The sequence below is a fragment of the Gobio gobio genome (genome assembly GCF_949357685.1).
Source record: "Gobio gobio genome assembly, chromosome: 16".
In the NCBI taxonomy this organism is placed as follows: Eukaryota; Metazoa; Chordata; class Actinopteri; order Cypriniformes; family Gobionidae; genus Gobio; species Gobio gobio.
In genome coordinates, this window is record NC_137109.1 from 12,966,115 (window position 1) to 12,989,556 (window position 23,442).

General features: G+C 38.3%; 1 protein-coding gene across 1 annotated transcript; it reads right to left on the reverse strand.

The window, feature by feature from the left end:
* Positions 1-774: 774 nt before the first annotated feature.
* Positions 775-21,813, reverse strand: LOC307140332 (MORC family CW-type zinc finger protein 3). The gene is made up of 17 exons (XM_079839779.1): positions 21,664-21,813; positions 21,499-21,571; positions 20,393-20,525; positions 20,059-20,280; positions 19,716-19,862; positions 16,989-17,145; positions 16,244-16,372; positions 15,926-16,045; positions 15,610-15,713; positions 12,837-13,016; positions 11,613-11,732; positions 9,639-9,713; positions 9,516-9,555; positions 7,082-7,248; positions 5,573-6,188; positions 4,433-4,683; positions 775-2,690 (listed from the first exon to the last, which is right to left on the reverse strand). The coding sequence occupies exons 1-17, from the start codon at positions 21,703-21,705 to the stop codon at positions 2,537-2,539; spliced, it is 2,730 nt and encodes a 909-aa protein (XP_079695905.1). The 5' UTR covers positions 21,706-21,813; the 3' UTR covers positions 775-2,536.
* Positions 21,814-23,442: the final 1,629 nt, after the last annotated feature.

The window sequence follows — 23,442 nt, forward strand, 5'->3', positions numbered from 1 at the left end:
GTCCACACTTTCGTGACGTAATGCCGTTTTGACTGTCGGATATAAGTCTGCTGCGGATCTCGCGGGCTCAGCAAAAGTGCACATCGAGGGCACATATCTGCCGCAAAAGGGGCACTCGCGAGCACCCTTCTGAAACCTAAAATGACAAATGGGACTCCCTACAGTCTTGCGGACATGAAGTATGACATTTGGGACAGGGCCACTGTAGCTTTACCCATTAATAGACACGGTACTTCATTGAGAATAAACTCCAGCACAGTGCTACAACAACCATAATGAAATGATCTTCACAATAGATCATACTTAACATTGAACTCTGTAGAGCTACATATGGCAATTTATCTGTTCAATAAAACACCTCACTCTCCTGTTGAGTAATAAAAACACCATCATCTCTGCGTTGCTTTTACAACATTTCAAATCCCTCAGCTCTCGCCATCTCCAAAGAGCCATGGCAATGTTGATTCTTGTTTTATTACGGGCTCTGTCACATTCTCTTTTTGCCAGCAGACTCCCTCTGTTCGGCGTTTGTTTTAAATGGGCGATTACCCAAAGGTTGGAGATTTAGCGGCTCCACGTCAACCTTTCTTGCTTGCTGTCACAACTAACCTCTGCCACTCCCACACCAAACATGCTTCAAAGTAGACAAGAGCGACTTTCCTCTATTTTATGGCTATGGTTTTGAGACACGGACAGGCAAGTGACGTATGTGCGCAATTTCAACTGAAAATATAAACACTTACAATAGGCTTACCATAGTGAAAAACATGTTTTGGAAGGATTGATGATGTATTGACTCATTATTTACATTTTGTTAATTATTAACAAAAAAGTTACAAAGTGTACCTTAGCGTCTTATTACATAGTCTTCGACAGGGCGAAAAACATTGTAATCGCAGTCATGATTAAAATAAATGTGCCAAGAAACCTCTTACAAAAAAAAAACACTGACTTTTATTATATAATGAAGAAAATGGAAATGGTTGCAAATAAAAGATGTAGCACTGCATTAGTATACATTTGTAAAATTAGACCATCAGTGGTTACAAAATCTAAAAATTTTTTATAGAAAAATAATAATACTAAAAAAAAATTCTATTAAAAGCTCTTAAAGAACAGCAGGTTTAAATGTGTACAAGGAAAAAGCTGCTTGCAGATGCATGTATTTGAAGGTTAAAAGAGCAATGCAGTAAAATGTGTGTGAAACCTCAAGCGTTTGTTACATGATTGTGAAAGCACTTTGACTTGCAGCACTGGAGCAAGCATTTTTGTCAGATCCAGGCATGCAAAATGCAAGTTATATGAATGTCATATGCATTAAATATCAGGGAGGCCGCATACACCTGTGCATATTGTTGCAAAGCCTGTGAGAATTTATAAACTTTCAGAATAATTACATGAATGTGTGTGAAATGTAGCTTTAACCTGCCATATAACTTATTTTTAAAGGGGTGATGAATTGAGAAATCAACTTTCCTTTGAGCCTTTGATATATAAAAGTTCATTGTGATATAAGAATATCCTGTAAGTTTTGGAGCTGAACATTTTCTTGTTAGTCAAAGAAAACCTTTTATTGACACCAGGCCCAGAAAACGCTCAATCTCAGAATATGTCGACCATTGACGTCATAGAATGCAGAAGCGCCGCCTCAAGCCTGACTCGCGGAGCTAAACGGGTCGTGCTACCGAGCAATAAACATGCCGGTTCCAGCTCGCGTGCGTAAGACATTGCGCGTTTCTTCGCTTCATTTCACCGCAGAATCGATTGTAAACAAGATACAGGTCGAGACTGGATTTGCAGACATATTGAGATTAAAACAGGCTGGAGAATCCTTTATTTGAGGTGTTATTGGTTAATTCGTGATCAGACTCTGACTTGTAACGTTATAGGCCAGTGGCTATCTTAAATAGTGAAATAACATTCCTTTCTTGCACGCGTGTGTGTGCGGTTCGTGGTTATATTCACTGATCGGGCCGGCAAAGTAATACAAAAATAACATTCCAATCAATCGCGGGTGGATGAGAAATTAATCATTGTGTTTGTTTGATAAAAATATTTTACGAGTCCTATGAGCGTCTCCCCAGACGCTTTCAAAACAATTCCCAAATGTACTGAGGGGAGCTGAAGCTCATTAAATATGCAAATCTTATCCAATCCTAGCCGTGGGAGTTTACTTCCAAGTCTTCAGTGCGGCACGCCCATAGAAACCGAGCGTTTCTTCAGAGAACCTCAAAACCAAGGCAGAAAATAGCCTATTACTTATTCATTATGATGTTTTTGAATGTAAAAACCACACAAACGTCATAAGTTGACCTCAGACAACAGTATAATTTTTTTTTTAAAAGCCAGTTCATGACCCCTTTAAAAGACATTTTAATGCTGAGTTTTTGCACGTACTAATGCTGCAGTGACCTATCGGTCTTAAATCTGTCCTTCAAACTTCTGCCTTCTGTTTGGCTTCAGATGATTTTTGTTACTCGCTGATCCCAAACGCTTGTCTATGACAAGGCAGCCGTCTGTAATCACGGTTGAAGGATCACAGGTTGTTGGCCTGTATGATCTGCTGTAGGATGCTGTCTACATCAATTGTGTCGTAGCTGATTCCCTGCATATCCAGGTTTGGTAGGATGGAGGACAATAATGCAACCACATTCCGACGGATGGACCGCAGCCTCTCCAGCGTCACACTGCTGTAAGGGAGGAACAGAGAGATGTTCATATACTGTATATACATAAAAAAAAATACACAGTGCCATTCAAAAGTTTTGGGTTGGTATGATCTTTAACGTTTAATGTCTTGTATGCTCACCAAGGCTGCATTTAGTTGATGGAAAAAAATCTGTAAAAACTATTTTAATATATTTTTTAAATGTAATTTATTCTGTGATTAAAGCTGAATTTTCAGCATCATTACTCCAGTCTTCAGTGTCACATGATCCTTAATTTGATGCTCAAGAAACATTTCTGATTATTATCAATATTGAAAACAATGCTTCGCAATATATTTGTGGAAACCGTGATACATTTTATTCAAGGATTCTTTGATGAGATTCATTTAAAGCATTTATTTGACAATCATTTGAAACATTCTAAATATCTGTATCGTTATTGTTGTTCAATTTAATGCATCATTGCGATTAATCACATCTAACATCTTTGCATCTTGCGAATATTATATATATATATATATATATTATATATATATTATATATATATATATATTATATATATATTATATTATATATATATTATATTATATATATATATATATTATATTATATATATATATATATATATATATATTATATTATATATATATATATTATATTATATTTATATTATATTATATATATATATATATAGATAGATCCTGTAAGTTGCGAGGTGGATCGGACTTATTTGTTCAGCACATCTCACAGATGCTCGATTGGATTGAGATCTTGGGCATTTGTAGGCCAAGTCAGCACCTCAAACTCGTTGTTGTGCTCTTCAAACCATTCCTGAACCATTTTTGCTTTGTGGCAGGTGCATTATCCTGCTGAAAGAGGCCACAGCCACCAGGCAATACTGTTTCCATGAAAGGGTGTACATGGTCTGCAACTATGCTTAGATAGGTGGTACGTGTCAAAGTAACATCCACACAAATGGCAGGACCCAAGTTTTCCCAGCAGAACATTGCCCAAAGCATCACACTGCCTCCGCCGGCTTGCCTTCTTTCCGTAGTGCATCCTGGTGCCATGTGTTCCCCAGGTAAGCGACGCACAAGCACCCGGCCATCCACTTCATGTAAAAGAAAGCGTGATTCATCAGACCAGGCCACCTTCTTCCATTGCTCCGTTGTCCAGTTCTGATGCTCACGTGCCCACTGTTGGCGCTTTCGGCGGTGGACAGGGGTCAGCATGGGCACCCTGACTGGTCTGCGGCTATGCAGCCCCATACGCAACAAACTGATGCACTGTGTATTCTGACACCTTTCTATCAGAACCAGCATTAACTTCTTGAGCAATTTGAGCTACAGTAGCTCGTCTGTTTGATCGGTGCACACAGGCCAGGCTTCGCTCCTCACGTGCATCAATGAGCCATGGCCGCCCATGACCCTGTCGCCAGTTCACCACTGTTCCTTCCTTGGACCACTTTTGATAGACACTGACCACTGCAGACCGGGAACACCCCACAAGAGCTGCAGTTTTGAAGATGCTCTGACCCAGTCGTCTAGCCATCACAATTTGGCCCTTGTCAAGCATTTTTCCTGCTTCTAACACTTTGAGGACAACATTTTCACTTGCTGCCTAATATATCCCACCCACTAACAGGTGCCGTGATGAAACAATAATCAGTGTTATTCATTTCACCTGTCAGTGGTCATAATGTTATGCCTGATCTGTATATATATTATATAACTTTTAAACCTATTTTGTAATCTGACACACACCTGTTGTATGTCTGGTTGGGCGTGTTGGTGCTCTGGTCTGTCCTCTCTTGTGTCTCTCTCTCTGTTTGGCTCACTTGGTTCAGCAGTTGGTCTCTCTCTGTTCTCATCTCGTTTAGATCAGTTAACAGCGCCTGGTTCTCACTCTGGAGTTTGGCTAATGTCTTACTCCAGTACAGCTCGTCTCTAGGACTCGTTTCTGCCTCCTGCTGGATTGGGGATGAACTGCTCCTGTTTGCCTGTTCCTCTGATTTCTGCAGATTGAAAGTTTTTAACAAGGTTTAAAACAAGCAATTCATTAAAAAGTGTGTACTATTTGAATTAAATATGTTGTGTACTACTACTACTACATATTGTGTCTTACTGATTTCAAATGTTTAATTATTCACCAAGTTAGGCTCGTTACTACTCCAAATTGAACTAATGACTCAAAGTAATTAACAAATTAATCATTAATAACAAATTAAACAACTACTATAAGTATATCAAACTTCACTCAGATACATGCACACTCACATTAAGCGGATATAGCAAATCTCAACTGCTTTATTGTTATATTGTCAAAAATGTGAAATATATTATCGCCCGGCGTACATACAATATACTACACAGCAAATCTCAACTGCATTATTGTTATTGCCGCAATGTAAAGTCAAGTCAAGTCAACTTTATTTATATAGCGCTTTTAACAATGTAGATTGTTTCAAAGCAGCTTTACAGTGTTAAACAGGAAAATAATGCAGCATCATTTTATTCAGCTGTATAGCCATTCTGGAGAAAACGCTGATGTCATCAGTTCATTTCAATTATCATACAGTAACAGTGTGGGCATTAGATCAGTAATTTAGTTTATATGGTTAATTTAGTTTATTAAATTATTTTGATGTTTAGTTGAAAAATTGAGTGTCCCCAACTGAGCACGCCAAGCCAGAGGCAACAGTGGCAAGGAAACCAAAACCCCATCAGGTGACCTAATGGAGAAAAATAAACCTTGGGAGAAACCAGGCTCAGTTGGGGTGCCAGTTCTCCTCTGACCAATTAACAAAAAGCGTATGATTATTATTATTATTATTCTGGCAGAATAAACTTTAACTTAAAATTAGACTTGTCTTTAAACTCTGTGAAAACACATTTAAATTTTACCTGACAAACAGAAAGTTCCTCGGTTGACATTGGGTTCAATCTTTCAGCATTTTGGTCACATGACACTGAAATCCCATTTTGCACAAGTCGTGCCTCAACTGTGGTGACATCAGAAGGCCCGCCCCCTTCCGCCTCCGTTACCATTGCAACCTCCGGCTCACGGATGCCCAGGATTCGCTTTAACCTCTTTGCTTCCCGCTCCAGCTGAGCGAGTCTCTGAGCGAGAGCGGCACGGTCAGAGCTGTCCGTCGGTAACGGCGACACGGGCTGAAATCCCGACCGGCTGAGAGGAGTGACAACAACCGTCTGAGCCATGGTCATAGAGGTGTGGGGCGAGAGTGGGTGAAGCGGGATCCTCAGCTGATCTTTGGGTGTCTGTGGCCCCTGAGACGTCTGGAGCTCTACGGGGCCCTCGAGCACAGCAGCCTCGGGCTGAATGCTTTCCTCCTGTTCCGCTGATTCCACCGCTGGTGATGTGTTGGTGTTTGTCTCTGATTCGTTGTGCGTTTTGTCTGGTGTTTCTGTCTCTACCTCAGATGGGACATCTGGAGATCCAGCATGGTTTGGGGAGTTATTGCCCTTTTCAGTGGGTGAACATGGTTCTTTCCTCCTCTTTCTAAAAAATAAGTTAACAAAATTAGTAAAAAGTTAGTTAAACGCTGTTAACTGATCTGAACAAGATTTTCTGATACCATGGAAGCCAAAATATGATGATTCCTTTTCTGTGTCCCACCAAATTATAAAAAGAGACTTCGTATAAAGACCTTATACCCACTTATACTGTAAAATAAATAAATGTGTAAAATATTATTTGCAAAATATTTACTTTTTAATAAGTTAAAGAGTATTGGGTTATATTTAATTAATATTTAATAAGTTAATCACAATCTTTTATCTACCGACCACTATTATTGTCAATATAATAAAATAATTAATCTCAGACTTTAAAAAGCACAATGAAACATTATCATGTCAAATCTGGTATAGTTTATCTTTTATATATTTTTTAGATTTTTTTTTTTAATGATTTTTTTACAAACACATTTTCTCTCTTAAATAATAATGCAAAATGATTATATATATATATATATATATATATATATATATATATATATATATATATATATATATATATATATATATATATATATATATATATATATATATATATTAGTCATTTTAAAATTGTAATAAAACGTTTTATATATAGTTCAATATATTGTTTAAATTAAATTTTTTTTTATTTTTTTTTTATTAAATGTTTTTAGTTTATTTTAATTCACAGAGTGAGGGTCATCCCCTTGAGTACTGTGTTTTGTCACCGCCACAGTAACACAAGAGCGTTTGTTAAGTATGTTATGTGAAATCTAATGCATTGCTTTGCACTGAGCATTTGCATCTGCATTTGTGTACTGGCTTCCGTCCTGAAGATGAGTGACTGTAAAAGAGAGTATTGCTTCTCAAACACCACTAATGCATGTAAATGTCTGTGTTCTGTATCTGTCAGACCTCGGGGAGGGTGAAGACTCTTCCTCTTCTGTGGCAGCGACTTGGACTCCATCCTCATCTGTATCCTGTGTATCTGTCGTTATGGCAACGGTGACCTCATCCTGTTTGCTCACTGATGTAGGTTCAGATAGTCCTCTACAGAGAGGTTGCACTGGGGTTTTAGTAATCTACAACACACACACACACACACAAACACTTAATATAGACTGAAATGAGAGCAATGTGTCAAAACCAAAGTGAGAAGATGAGTTTCACATTAATGTAGATCATTTCTAAAAATGCCTCTGTATGGACACAAAGAAAGAATGAGCCATGAGAACCAACTACTAAGACACAGTTTCTTATATTTAATAATTAAATGCAGATGTTAAATTAAATGCTTTATATATCTATCTATCTATCTATATATATATATATATATATATATATATATATATATATATATATATATATATATATATATATATATAGATATATATATATATATATATATATATATATATATATATATATATATATATATAGATATATAATAGGATGGATTTATATATGCATTAAGTATACATTTTATATTTATAATTTATACTTAATGTATATACTTTTTATATATAATTTTAGTGCTGTCAAAATCAGTTAATCTCGATTAACATAAATTTGTATATATACACTCACCTAAAGGATTATTAGGAACACCTGTTCAATTTCTCATTAATGCAATTATCTAATCAACCAATCACATGGCAGTTGCTTCAATGCATTTAGGGGTGTGGTCCTGGTCAAGACAATCTCCTGAACTACAAACTGAATGTCAGAATGGGAAAGAAAGGTGATTTAAGCAATTTTGAGCGTAGCATGGTTGTTGGTGCCAGACGGGCCGGTCTGAGTATTTCACAATCTGCTCAGTTACTGGGATTTTCACCCACAACCATTTCTAGGGTTTACAAAGAATGGTGTGAAAAGGGAAAAACATCCAGTATGCGGCAGTCCTGTGGGCGAAAATGCCTTGTTGATGCTAGAGGTCAGAGGAGAATGGGCCGACTGATTCAAGCTGATAGAAGAGCAACTTTGACTGAAATAACCACTCGTTACAACCGAGGTATGCAGCAAAGCATTTGTGAAGCCACAACACGCACAACCATGAGGCGGATGGGCTACAACAGCAGAAGACCCCACCGGGTACCACTCATCTCCACTACAAATAGGAAAAAGAGGCTACAATTTGCACAAGCTCACCAAAATTGGACAGTTGAAGACTGGAAAAATGTTGCCTGGTCTGATGAGTATCGATTTTTGTTGAGACATTCAGATGGTAAAGTCAGAATTTGGCGTAAACAGAATGAGAACATGGATCCATCATGCCTTGTTACCACTGTGCAGGCTGGTGGTGGTGGTGTAATGGTGTGGGGGATGTTTTCTTGGCACACTTTAGGCCCCTTAGTGCCAATTGGGCATCGTTTAAATGCCACGGCCTACCTGAGCATTGTTTCTGACCATGTCCATCCCTTTATGACCACCATGTACCCATCCTCTGATGGCTACTTCCAGCAGGATAATGCACCATGTCACAAAGCTCGAATCATTTCAAATTGGTTTCTTGAACATGACAATGAGTTCACTGTACTAAAATGGCCCCTCAGTCCCCAGATCTCAACCCAATAGAGCATCTTTGGGATGTGGTGGAACGGCAGCTTCGTGCCCTGGATGTGCTGTTCATCCCACAAATCTCCATCAACTGCAAGATGCTATCCTATCAATATGGGCCAATATTTCTAAAGAATGCTTTCAGCACCTTGTTGAATCAATGCCACGTAGAATTAAGGCAGTTCTGAAGGCGAAAGGGGGTCAAACACAGTTTTAGTATGGTGTTCCTAATAATCCTTTAGGTGAGTGTATGTATATATATATATACACACGCACACAAACTTTTATGTTTTACTTTTACGTCGCGATTAATCGATTTGACAGCAATGTGTGTGTGTAAAATAGGGTGTTGCATTAATTAACTATAATTTTTTTATTAAAGATAGCCTATTTATTTTATATATGTATTTATGTATTCAGCCTGACTGCAGTTTAACTATAAATTATTGGCTGCTTGGCAAACTAAAGTATCAAAATACTGCAGTTTCCCCGACATTGACACACACACACACACACACACACACAAACACACCACAATTTATGTTTGCATAGGCAAAGCTCTCATATTCATACTCGTGCACGTTATTTGTCATGTCTGTCATATGCAAAAGAAGATGGCCACACGCAGCCTACAGAAAAAATTTATACAGACCAAACACACACACACACACAAGTCAACAAGCCCACAGCGACTGAGATCACACCCTGATACTCGTGAGAAGTCAGAAACCAAAGTTCCTGTACTTATAAATGAGTACTTCCTCATCTGACACAGAAATAGAGGTGTATATACCTCCAAAGATCTTCCTCTTCTCTTGATTGAGGTATGTCCCCTGCGCAGAAAAAAACAGACAACATTTTAAAACACACACTATAACACTAGTGTAAAGTTTAGAGACATTTATACTGCCTTAACTGTTTTTTGAGCGTTTTTTCATAGCTGGGTGTGACAGCAGCATTCTCCTCTGTATTCTCCGGTAACAAACAGCTCCTAGACAACAAAAACCCAAGAATAAATAAGACACTCTTCAGAATATAATATTAGTGTGCGGTTTAGGGCATACTATGCAGTATACACTACTGTTCAAAAGTCTGGGGTCTGTAAGAACAAAAATAAATTTTTGTTAAACACAAATTCAATTAAAAGATGTTTTTATTCAGTAAGGATGCGTCAAAGTGATCAAAAGTGACAGACCTTCATAATGTTACAAAAGATTTCTGTTTCAAATAAATGTTTTGAACTTTCTATTCATCAAAAAATCCTGTGTGTGAAACATAATGTGCTGCTGTTACATGACCTCCCTATTTATCACATGATCTCGTAGCATTGCATGTTAAGTCAGCAAGCAAAGGCCAGTTATCTCTGAAACAAATGTCATGTTTTGTTGTCCTGCTTACGGTTTTGTCATGATAGATATTTAAAAAAAAGTATATAATATTTCCATTTCTTTTGTCACATGGAAACTGACAGGTCAGGTCGAGTGCATTGCATTGTGGGAAATACTATTTAATTCCCATAGTTTGCTCTAGATTGAATGCAAGGGTCATCCGGGTACTTCATGCACACCGAAAAATGGCTTATTGTGTAAGGGGGAGAGTGGGGTAAGATGAGCCAGTGGGTAAGTTGACCCACCCCCTTTATTTTGGCAACTATACACTTTTATTGTCATGTGACCATATATTTTGGAAACACCCATCACTTCGTCCAAACTGTGAAAAGGAGAAGCACATGGGAGGAGTTTTTGGCTTGTGAAAGTAACATTTTAGTAGACTGGGTAAACCTAGCCTGATCAGTCGGCGATTTGATTTCGCCCTGCAGCTCAGGCTGAAAACTGTAAATTCATTTCTCCTGCTTCTGTTACACATTTGTGGGAACCAATCACAGACTGGCTTATCCACCTGGCGCGCTATTGGCAGGTTTAACACAATGACGGATAGAGAAGCGATGGCTCGATGCCGATTGATCACGCCTCTTGTGGTCTGATTGGGTGAAGGACTATCCAATTGCATACAGAGGCATTTGAATTATGTTTGTTGATCACGCCTCTTGTGCAGTAGAAAATCCAGAGCAGACTCCCCAGACCAATGTTCAAACTTACAAGATTGAGCTTGGTCTGGTGATAGTCAGACAAACATTTTAGCAGAACAGATGTAATGGCTGTTGCATCAAAGCAAATTTGTCCAGTTCTAAAATATTTATGATGCATATTTGGTGATTTAGCAATGTATAAAACCCTGCAAAATATTTAGCTAAATATTAGGTAAGCTAGCTAGTTTTGTCCAAAATGGCAGCTATGGGGCAAAGTGACCCAAATGCTGTGGGGTAAATTGATCCAGCATTTTAACTTACCCCACCATAAGGCACTGTAGTTAAGGTAAATATCCAAAGTATAAACTGGTATAATCTCAATGTAATGTTACACAACTGGTTTAGTTGATAATTTTCTTTAAAAAAAAAACAATTAGCTTGAGTTTATTTGAACAATGTACAAGTACACCAAATCCTTCTCTTTCCTTACTTTTCCATCTGTAGCTTGAGTTTATTTGAACAATGGTCAAATACACCAAATCCTTCTCTTTCCTTACTTTTCCATCTGTAATAAGATGGTCTGTTGATGATCCGTCCCAGATGGTGCAATTTACCTCTAATCTGGGGTAAATTGAGCCACAGGAACACTTTTTTTTGTAAGAAGCCATATTTTTACAACCCTTTGTCATAGATGTATTCTGATCATTTATAATGGAAATTACTTTAGATACTTTCATTGTACTTCTGCCTTCTATTCTCTTATCTTGAGGACCACATAAGTTTAAAAAAATGTCTGATCTTACCCCACTCTCCCTATTCAGTTCCTAATTTCACAACTGAATCAGATGGGCACAGACTCACCGTAAGCGTGGTATGGGGTGCATGCAGCATCTGAACGGATCAGGAACGCTTCCAGCGAACAGGTGAGTGGCGATTCCTCTCCATTTCAAACACTCATCACATTGAATCCACGTCACATCCCTTTTGGACAGAAGAAACCCATTAAAACACCAGCTGTTTAGAGTTTGTTCTGTGGCGATATTTCGGTCATTAAATAGCTTGACGGCTGCAGGTTTGTTCGTATGTTGATGTATTTTCAATTGAAACAGAAAGTTGGGGGGGGGGGGGGGGAATACGGTAGCCACTAGCCTTTAGTTCAGCCAAGATTTGTTGCTTGTCAAAGGCATGTGGCATAGAGTTCTGCAGGGATTTTTTATAGGCCAAAACCCAGAAACAAGTTGCATTTTAGCACTTTGAGTTCCATCATCCTGAAGTCAATGGGTTTTGGAATGTGTTTTTGGTTAAATGGCTGAAATAAGGTCTGTGGTGAACACAAGCTCAAGATACTTTCAAGTTTTAATCGACAGCATAAAATACATCAGTAATATAGCCTTGGTATTTTACTTGCTAACAAGTGTCTAAATGAGACTCCAGATGTTGTCGGACATTAAACATCATCACACTGAACAGGTAAACTCATCTACTCACTACTTTCACAGCCTCATTGTGTTTATAATCAAAGTACTCCAACTCAAACTGTCAGGGACAATGTTTTTAAATAAAGACTGAAAGAGTTGTTGAAGATTAGTGATGGTGACATTGAAATAATTTTTTCAGCAGGGAAGGGAACCAGGGTGATTCAAATATCTGGGTTGGCCTGATTTCATGGGAACCTTAATGCAAATGTGTGATCAATCATTGTTTTGTTTGTTGCATAGTTTACTCGCACAGATGTAGTGCTGCTATAAACCATCGCTTTAGCCGTGTGATTAACAGTTTCAAGTTTCTCAGCACCGCCCACTTGCATTTAACAGCTCAACTCGATCTCTGCCATCACAAGATGCTTGTTCTATGAGTGTTTTCTGTGATGCATGTATGTGCGAGGTTTGTGGTCTAACAGACAAATAGTCGGTTTTTAGTAAGCTAAGTTGCACTTTCTCTCATTTTTTACCCACAAGCCCACGGTTCAGTGAGGCCGGTGCTATTCTAGCCATCTGACTGACAGATGGCTAAACTCTCACCAACAGAGCAAAGCAGGTATGAGAAAACAGTTGTGTGAAAAATTCTGGTGGAAAGCAATCATACACTTCTTCTTCTTCTTCTTCTTCCTCCTCTTCCTCTTCATCATCCTCTTGCTCTGTTTCCTCAGTATCCCCTTCTTTGCTTTTTCTCTCTAAGGCTTGAAACTCTCTCTCTTTCGCTTTCTTTTCCTTCTTTTCACGCCAGTAGTCATTCAGTTTGAGACCAAGAGCAGCTAGAGTAAGTCTATGAGAAAAGCAGAACAAATGCAGTTAAAAATGAAAACGTTTGATACAAAAATACAATTAAATATATATGTATATATACTGTATATTAGTGCTGTCGAATTAATTAATCGTGATTAATCGCATCTAACATAAAAGTTTGTGTATACATGTATACACACACATACACTATAGTTTTGGGACGCCTGCCTTTACATGCACATGACATACCATTCATAGTTTTCACGTGACGTCACACCCTTATGGTCTAGCGGTCTTTCTACATGGTTAATCTGTGTTTAAAATGAAGTGGTGCAACACAACTCGATTTAAAATAAAACCCAGATCAACAAATCCTTGATTAGCGTTAAACTTTGCTTAATTTAATCCTTATCGGATTCTATGACTTATCAGTTCTATGGCTGGTTTGCCCTCCACGGCTCCGTGACAGTCACGTGACTGAAAACTATGAATTCTTAATCCGTAGGGTTTAATATGGAGTTGGCCCACCCTTTGCAGCTATAACAGCTTCAACTCTTCTGGGAAGGCTTTCCACAAGGTTTAGGAGTGTGTTTATGGGAATTTTTTTACCATTCTTCTAGAAACTCATTTGTGAGGTCAGGCACTGATGTTGGACGAGAAGGCCTGGCTCGCAGTCTCCGCTCTAATTCATCCCAAAGGTGTTCTATCGGGTTGAGGTCAGGACTCAGTCAAGTTCCTCCACACCAAACTCGCTCATCCATGTCTTTATGGACCTTGCTTTGTGCACTGGTGCGCAGTCATGTTGGAACAGGAAGAGGCCATCCCCAAACTGTTCCCACAACGTTGGGAGCATGAAATTGTCCAAAATATCTTGGTATGATGAAGCATTAAGAGTTCCTTTCACTGGAACTAAGGGGCCAAGCCCAACCCCTGAAAAACAACCCCAAACCATAATCCCCCCTCCACCAAACTTTACACTTGGCACAATGCAGTCAGGCAAGTACCATTCTCCTGGCAACCGCCAAACCCAGACTCGTCCACATTGATTGGTCACTCCAGAGTGCTCCAGAGTTGCTTTAGAGTCCAGTGGCGGCGTGCTTTACACCACTGCATCCCACGATTTACATTGCACTTGGTGATGTAAGGCTTGGATGAGCTGCTCGGCCATGGAAACCCATCCCATGAAGCTCTCTACGCACTGTTCTTGAGCTAATCTGAAAGCCACACGAAGTTTGGAGGTCTGTAGCTATTGACTGCAGAAAGTTGCCGACTAGCAGTTGAACGTGGAATATTTAGTAGTGAGGAAATTTCACGAATGGACTTATTGCACAGGTGGCAACCTATCACGGTACCACGCTTGAATTTACTGAGCTCTTGAGAGCGACCCATTCTTTCACAAATGTTTGTAGAAGCGTCTGCATGCCTAGTGTTTGATTTATACACCTGTGGCCATGGAAGTGATTGAACACCTGAATTCAATGATTTGGAGGGGTGTCCCAATACGTTTGCCAATATAGTGTATATACAGTGAGGAAAATAAGTATTTGAACACCCTGCTATTTTGCAAGTTCTCCCACTTAGAGATCATGGAGGGGTCTGAAATTGTCATCGTAGGTGAATGTCCACTGTGAGAGACATAATCTAAAAAAAAATCCAGAAATCACAATGTATGATTTTTTAACTATTTATTTGTATGATACAGCTGCAAATAAGTATTTGAACACCTGAGAAAATCAATGTTAATATTTGGTACAGTAGCCTTTGTTTGCAATTACAGAGGTCAAACGTTTCCTGTAGTTTTTCACCAGGTTTGCACACACTGCAGGAGGGATTTTGGCCCACTCCTCAACACAGATCTTCTCTAGATCAGTCAGGTTTCTGGCCTGTCGCTGAGAAACACGGAGTTTGAGCTCCCTCCAAAGATTCTCTATTGGGTTTAGGTCTGGAGACTCCTTGGTTATCCTGGCTGTGTGCTTCTGGTCATTGTCATGTTGGAAGACCCAGCCTTGACCCATCTTCAATGCTCTAACTGAGGGAAAGAGGTTGTTCCCCAAAATCTCGCAATACATGGCCCCGGTCATCCTCTCCTTAATACAGTGCAGTCGCCCTGTCCCATGTGCAGAATTTTTTTTGGATTTTTTTTTATTTATTTATTTTTGGATTTTTCTGGATTTTTTTTTTTTTAGATTATGTCTCCCACAGTGGACATGCACCTACGATGACAATTTCAGACCCCTCTATGATTTCTAAGTGGGAGAACTTGCAAAATAGCAGGGTGTTAAAATACTTATTTTCCTCACTGTATATAGACCATTAAAATATTTTACATCAAATGTTTTTTTATATATATATTTCACTTTTAATATGTTAAAGTTGATCACAACATATATGTTGCATATATATATTATAAATATTTTATATTAAATTATAAAAAATTATAATTTTGAATAAAATAAGAATGTACAGTATTTCTTTGACTTACATAGTTAACGCTGTACTTAAATCCATTGTTTTTTTACAAGTTGAATATCAGCAGTAGAATAAAATAGTGCCACCAAAGGTCATTTCTGTGTGGTAGTAGATTTGAATCTAGTGAGAATGTCAGTCCGGCATTCAAATGAGGAGCTATTCACCTGTACTCTTTGGTGTACTCAAAGTCCTGCTTGTTATGAGCAGGCTTAAGGAAGTTACACTCAATCACTCCGATGACCCCGACCCCTGACCTTTGACCTGATGACTTAAAGGAGAGAGAGAGACAGGAAGTGATAAGCCAAATGCAATGATACTTCACTCTACTAAATGGCCAGTTATTGTTTTAAAAGTCTGTTAAAGATTTTCTGTGCTGATTTTTTTGCACAATATCTTTGGATATTTGAGGAATGGATAATAATAAAATGAAATGTATAACAGGTATTTTAGCTTTTTTATGCAGATTAATACATCCAGTACCTTGATTTGGCAGCCAACTTTCTCATGGGCCTTTATCAGTCTGTTTTTATGGTACATCATAATTCCATAGTGCTCCTTGTTTTTCCGGTTGAATCCAAAAGTTATTTTCACTCTCTCGTTCTGAGCGGTAGCATTTAAAGAAAACTTAAATGTCTAAATGAGCTGAACTGGGGAATGATGGGAAAAGACAGAAAGAAATCCAAACAAAAATAGTATTTCCATTTTCAGTTGATTTTCATAACCTGCTTTGGATGTAAAACACAGAAACAGGTTTTAAGGGAAATTTAACTTTAGGTTTTGAGGGAAGTGTAAGGATACAATGAATTGGGGTTTATAGACGTCGTTCTCAATCATGGACAGACTCTTGGCCACCAGTTTAGTCTGAACTTTCTTCTGTCTCAAAATGATCTGAATCCTGGGCTTCAGGTAAAGTATACTGAGATATGCCTGCAGTGACAGAGAGAGGAAATGTATTTGTGTTAGTCTTTATGTTTGCATTGATCTCAAAAGGCTAATATCAAACGGTCCTAGATCTTTAAAAGCTCATCCCTAGTCCAAAAAAAGAGCATTTATAGAAACCAAGCTGCAAAAACGACTCGTTCTGAACTTTTTGATGTCAGATGAATAGATTCCAAACGCATGTCCAAAATTATTTAGATAACATTTAGATGTCAGTGATGATCAGTGAATTACCACATGTAAGAAATGTGTAAGAATTATCACATGTGAAGACAGTGTTTACATTTGGGGAAAATATTTTGTACCTCAGGGAAAAAAATAATAAAATAAAATAATAAAAAAATTCTCAGATTTGAAGATTATAGCTCTGGCTGTTTTACACCATTATCTCTGTAGCACAAAGTTATAGTCTCAACTTCATGAGTTCACACCGTCACACTGCATTAATGTTCTCTCAGCTCTACCAAGAATTCACACATACACACACATTTACATTCACACTGTAAAACAACCACAGGCCATAAATATCAGGAAGTTTCTTGCTCTGTTGGTTGGCTCTCTCTCTCTCTCTCTCTCGCACACACACACACGCTCTCTCACTCACTCTGAGAGAAAACTCCATCTCAGGAACGCTGTTACTGTCTCTGCGCTGCTTGTAGTCTCTCCTCCATTTTCCCTGCATCTCCTCCGATCGGATCTCCGGCAGACGGATGTCCTCCGCATCGGTGTCGAAGTCAAATTCTGGCTTTTCATCTTTATTTCTGTCAGACAAAATGGTAAAAATTTGATTCTCAGATTAGACTTCCATCATCCCAAGCCTCCATTGCTAATTTTAAAACGTCATTTTAGAGCTAGAAACGAAGGCTTGAGCCATTGATAGCACAACTAATGCAGTTATTAATACAGTTATTAATGTCAGGTGAGAGAGTAAGAAAGTCATAGAGAGAGTAAGAGAGAGAGATATTAAGGGTGTGTGTGAATGACCTGAGTCTGTGTGTCTCTTAACAGTGTTCGACAGCAGCGTCTCTACTAATAGCAAAACTGTAAGTTTATCTGCTTCAAGAACAGCACCGTTATTACCTCACTAGAGAGAAATGTGATGTAGCCTTTAAGTTGCTAAACTATTTTACTGATAGAATCGTAACACGTTTCTGTGGAGTATGTGTCCACACTGTGTGTGTGTGTGTGAGAGAGAGAGAGAGAGAGAGAGAGAGAGAGAGAGAGAGAGAGAGAGAGAGAGAGAGAGAGAGAGAGAGAGAGCGGGAGAAAGAGAGTATGTGCTTTCCATACATAATAAAACATAATATTGTGGCAAAAAACATGGAACAGATTTGACTTTTTTTATCCTATTGTTTACTATATTTATTTGCTCGGTCAGTGTCGCTGTGGGTTTTGGTTCTTTTGCTGTTGTCAGCTGTAAGGACCTTTGTAATAACTGAAATCATTTGGAGGAGTGATGTGGAACTGTAATGCGGTCAAGACCTGCCTGGAACTACTTTAGCCGTGCGTTTCTCTGAAAATAATTGCACACCTTACCAACCAGTCAGATTCAAGCATTCAACAGCCCCGTAGTATAACTTTGGTTTGACATTTTGAAAGCATTCAAATATCAGAAGTGCATTTTCTCCATGCTGCACATTTACATTTATGCATTTAGCAGGCAGTTTTATCCAAAGTGACATACATTTACATTGCATTCAAGGTATACTTTATCAATGTATCAGTATCAGAGAAAATATACTTTCATGTTGTATTTAATCTAGCAAGGAAGGTGTCTCTAGGGATAGGTCATCTGACAATTTTAAATCGTGTTCCATTTTGAAGGTCCACAATCTACTTTTCATGTGAATGTCCTTGTAAAAATGTTAAATGCAATGACTGCCCATTATATGGCTGTGCTGACTGACCAAACATATATAACCTGTCTCTATTATGTGTTTTTCATGCGTGGTGACGCATTTGAAAAACAATTCAACAGCAGTAGGTGATAATCAAGATAAAATTATAATTGTGCCGCATGCCGTTCCTTTCCTTTCAAGCGATGTGCTTTCACCCATTCTTAAAAGCCTAAACTTAACGTCCAAATCATGTAACGTGGCTGTCGTGAAATGCAGTCTACTGTGGGACATGCTTTATTTTAAAGAGTGTTATTAAAAGTGCTTTAAACTGTGAAAGCGAATGATCCCCACGTGCTTTCTGTGTGCGCGTGGCGAGAAGAGTGGACAAGCAAAGTATACTTGGGGTTTCACGTGCATGCCAAAAACGGTCAAATATACACAAAAATATCTAAAAAGCTATTTAGCTAACTCTGGGCCAACATTTGTGTTGTGTATGGCCCATGTTAAATACATTAAATGAACGAAACTAAAATGTCTGTCTTGCCGAGTTTTTACATGAAGATCAGTCAGTTATGCCTTAAGTGAATTAACATTTGGGAAAGAAATCAGATGTGTGTCATTATATTAGATCCATGCATGTTAATAAGAATCAGTGTATATTTAATTCATACAGTGAACTAAAGATTATGCAGTTTAAAGTTTAACTATAAACTGTTAATAACTATTTTGACAACTGATTGTTTAATGCAGTACTGTTATTTTAAATTGTGCAAATAGAGAAGTCCATAGGCTTGTTCCAGTCTGGAAATTCTTGATAGTACATCTCAAAATTGGGAAGATCACTATTCAGATCGCGATTGTTTGTTATAAGATCGTGATATGAAATTCTGGGAAGATCACCCACCCCTAATTGGTCCTTGCTAATTAGTAGTCTTCTATGCATGTCTCCTCTTCTCTAGCTTGCTTTCTAATCTAGTTGTCTAATAATAAACCAGACATTGCATATTATTTTGGCTCTTTGACAAAAGACTTTTGTTCCTCTTTTGTAAGTAATTTAGCTAAATGCATAAATGTACACATCTATCACAAAGTCTACCATTCAAACCAAACAACGGCAACAAGGAAATCCAGTGAAATAATGTAAAAGTCAGAGATAAACACTCGTAAATTTACTCAAAATAAATATGAGTATACAAGTTGCATATCTGGTTGCTTAAATATGCTATTGGTTAGAGTTGAAAGAATTGCATGCTTTTGGGGTGATTAAAATAACTTGATTTGTTAAACTAAGCAGTTCAGGGTTATATTCAAAGCAAACACAAATCAGGAGTGTGTTGTTCTGACAGAGTCAGTGCACTCGCCCGTGTGCAACATTTAAATCACATGCAAATTAATGATGAGACTGGCCATAATGGTTCTTCTGTCTGCATTTGCTCTGTCATCATCCATGCAACTCTGGCAAAGTAGCTAGAAAAGTACACTGTGCCACAGACCTGCGGATGTTCCAGATGAGTATCTTGGTTCCTTTCTTGCCCTGTATGGAGTCCAGCTGCTCTTGCAACTCAGACTCGCTCTGGAAGAGAGAATATTTCAGGATGGCTCTCAGGCTCGCCTCTGAATCCTCCGTCACCACCAGCGTCTGTGAGATGGGAGTTAAGGGCGATGCTTTGTGCTACTAAAGATGGACATGAACATCCGCATACAGTCTATATGCATAGATTACAAACATATGCATGCAAAACAAATCCATGCATCTTATATTTTTTCTTATTTAACTAGTCGAATGAGGGCTGAGAGATCCGTTCTGGATTAGTGTTTCTGCTGAACAGAAGGATATTGGTCTGTTGGTTGAACGGGACGATGGGGACAATCACAGCCTGAGCTTTAATAGCCTGTAAGAAGCTTTGAGACAGCATGCCTACGCTCTGACAGCCGCCGTTCTTCGTGAAGATCAGAGCATCGCGGCCCAGGCGCATCGAGCCCGATTTAAATCCATTTCCGTACACGCCGATGGGTTGGTGGCTGCTTTTACTCGAGCCTTTTTCTGTGAACCCAAAACTGCAGAGAAAGAAATATTCACCTTCACCACCCTTAAAAAAAACGAACAACACATCTCCGCTCAACAAGATACGTGATTTGAGGCGTCATTTGTGTGAGTGTTTTCACGCACCTGAGCATTTTGTGCAGTTTGCTGGGTGTCATACCACTGCCGTTGTCCATAAAACTGAGGCACAGCTGTTCTCTGAGCGTCACAACATCTATCCAGATGTTCTTGGCTGTGACGCCCGGGTCAGATGCATTATCTACGATCAGAATTTGGATTATTCTAATAATTTGAGTTTGTGCATGCAGTTGCATTATTGTCTTTTTTCTTTGGCAATGCAATTTGACAAAAATCACTTTCCTTTTTTCTCTTAAACTGCAAGCGGTTGTAAAAATGCAGAACTTTAAATATAACCTATAGCCTACAACCTACAACCAGACACACAAGCAGTTTAACAGGATGTAGCGGGGAAACTGCACAGGTATTAAGAAGAATTTTGTTAAACCTCATATCTTGATTATTAAGTGATCAAAGACAAGCACATTTAGAAATATTTCCGCCATGGTCTCCATGTTATAAACGGCAGTTTCCTGTCTCTAACGGTACTGAGATTCGATCCTGAAAGTGTCCCGTATTTTCATCAGCCTTTACCATAAACCACCTATCTATCATAGCAGAGAAACCACAGCAGTAGTTCATCACATTAACTGCCAACCTGTTTCACAATCACAACACAGTGACACGATACTTTGTCTTCAACACTACGTCTATTGTTTCAGCAAACCCAACAAACTTCTGTTTTGCTTGTAAAGTGTGCATGTTTACCTTAAATGCAATCTTACATGTATGTATTTGACAGATACATTTATACAAACTTTTGGCTTACAGGATTACATTTAAGTTGATGCATTCGCTGGGACACGAACCCATAACCTTAGTTTTGCTTGCAGCATAAATGATTTGATTCAAATGCAATGATATTCAGACATTCAGATGTTTAAGTGTCCACTACGCAGTCAGTGTAGCTACATTTGATCCTAATATCCAAAAGGCACGATTAAAGCGTTGTCTAAGGTAGCTTGCGTGGTGCAACAGGTGTGCAAAAGTCCATCCAGTAATGTGCGCATTTATTGTCTAAGAGATTTTGCGGAAGTTTAAACCGAAAGCATCACCGGTTCCTGACAAAACGAGTTATTCCTGCGAATACATAAATACGTTTGTGTTTTGCTCACCAATGAGTTCCGCGACCGCACTGAAGGGCCATGTGTGACTCGTGGAGTTGCTCTCCAGGTACGACGGGCTCATCTATAAAAACAACATTCGACAAAATATAATAACAGTAAAGCAGATGTTAGTACGTGAAAAAAGACTTTAGAGAAGATAAGAAAGATACACACAGAGCTCAGCCGGATCCCGTGTTCGCTCAGTCTCGCCATCATGAGGGTGAAAACACACGTCAGACGTGAAGAAGAGCTGCTGATGATTCATTCTTCCTCATTCTTCCCCCGTGCAGTGCGAGCGCTTCCTCCTTCGGTGTCTCTGTGTGTGTGTGTGTGTGTGTGTGTGTGTGTGTGTGTGTGTGTGTGTGTTTGTTCGTGTGACGTGACACTCCCATTCAGAACTGCACAGAGCAATTCATCTACAAAGTTATTTAATAATCATATTATCATAATATTTTGGAAATATATATTATATGGATGTATGTATACATATATTTCTGTGTGTAACATTAGTTTTTATTATATATTTTATATTTTTAAAAAATAAATGTTATTAATTTGACTGATTATTGATGATTTTACTGATTACTGATACATTTTTTATAAATTGTATTATTATTATTATTATTATTTTATTATTATTATACAATTATAACTGTATATTCATTTTACTGCACAGAGCAGCTTCAACTACAAAGTAGATGACAATATTTTGGAAATATTTTCCAATATTATATAGTGTGTGTGTGTGTGTGTGTGTGTGTGTGTGTGTGTGTGTGTGTGTGTGTGTGTGTGTGTGTGTGTGTGTGTGTGTGTGTGTGTGTGTGTGTGTGTGTGTGTGTGTGTGTGTGTGTGTGTGTGTGTGTGTGTGTGTGTGTGTGTGTGTGTGTGTGTGTGTGTGTGTGTGTGTGTGTGTAACTAGTTTTTATTATATATTTTATATTTTAAAAAATTAATTACATTTTCTTATGTCATTGTATCTACTTAAACACTGTTGGTTAATATAAAAATAAAGCAATTGAAATAAGTTTTTATTAAAATTAATTTGTATTATTTATTTAAATCTGTCTGTCTATCCATCTACCCAACTGCCATGTGATTGGTTGATTAGATAATTGCATTAATGAGTAATTGAAAAGGTGTTCCTAATAATCCTTTAGGTGAGTGTATATTAATAATATGATTACATTGGCAAAAACATGGCAGAAAAAAAAAATTCTCTGTATGGTCTCTATTATTAAGGAGATATTATTAGGTAAAACAAAAATGGATATCTTGAGAGCTGGTGGCACATTAGTGTTTGTTTGTTCTCTCTTTTTCTGTATTCATCTGCAGCTCATAATAAGATCTAAAGCTCATTGTGTGTTAGAACAGCTGTACACTTTATACTTTCACTGCACATGGGATTTAGAGGATTTTAACAAACACTTTAAAAGCACACGTCGAAAGATTCATATCAACAAAGAAAGTTTTATTCACTTATGCTGCATAACAGAATGTTGGTCTTACGGCTCTGAAAATACTTAAATGTTGAAACACTGTTGTGTAATTCACAGAATTAACAGTGAGTTTAATCTGAAAATAGTGATTCTGATTTGGTCATTAGTTGGTTTCCTCCTCTTGCTCATTCTTTGGTGGCATAGAAAAGCCCCCAGCGTTGGTCTCCTGTCTCACAGCGCTGCAGTTTTTCTGTCCATCCGTTTATGATGGTATCATAGTCTTCCTGAGAGAACTCCTGTGGAGGAGACCACTATTACAAGAGCTCTATCAGCATGCGTGCACACATAAAAAAGGGGGGAAATTGGGAAAAACATATTTCCTTGAACAGTGTGCATGCAAATGTGAGGTTGTAAAGTATGTGTGTGTGTGTGTGTGTGTGTGTGTGTGTGTGTGTGTGTGTGTGTGTGTGTGTGTGTGTGTGTGTGTGTGTGTGTGTGTGTGTGTGTGTGTGTGTGT

Coding starts and splice junctions, on each gene's coding strand:
- LOC307140332 (XM_079839779.1), bottom strand. CDS start 21,705: ATGATGGCGAGACTGAGCGAACACGGGATCCGGCTGAGCTCT. Junction 20,526..21,498: donor TGCGGTCGCGGAACTCATTG/GTGAGCAAAACA, acceptor TTCTGATCGTAG/ATAATGCATCTGACCCGGGC. Junction 2,691..4,432: donor CCCAACCAGACATACAACAG/GTGTGTGTCAGA, acceptor CCTCCCTTACAG/CAGTGTGACGCTGGAGAGGC.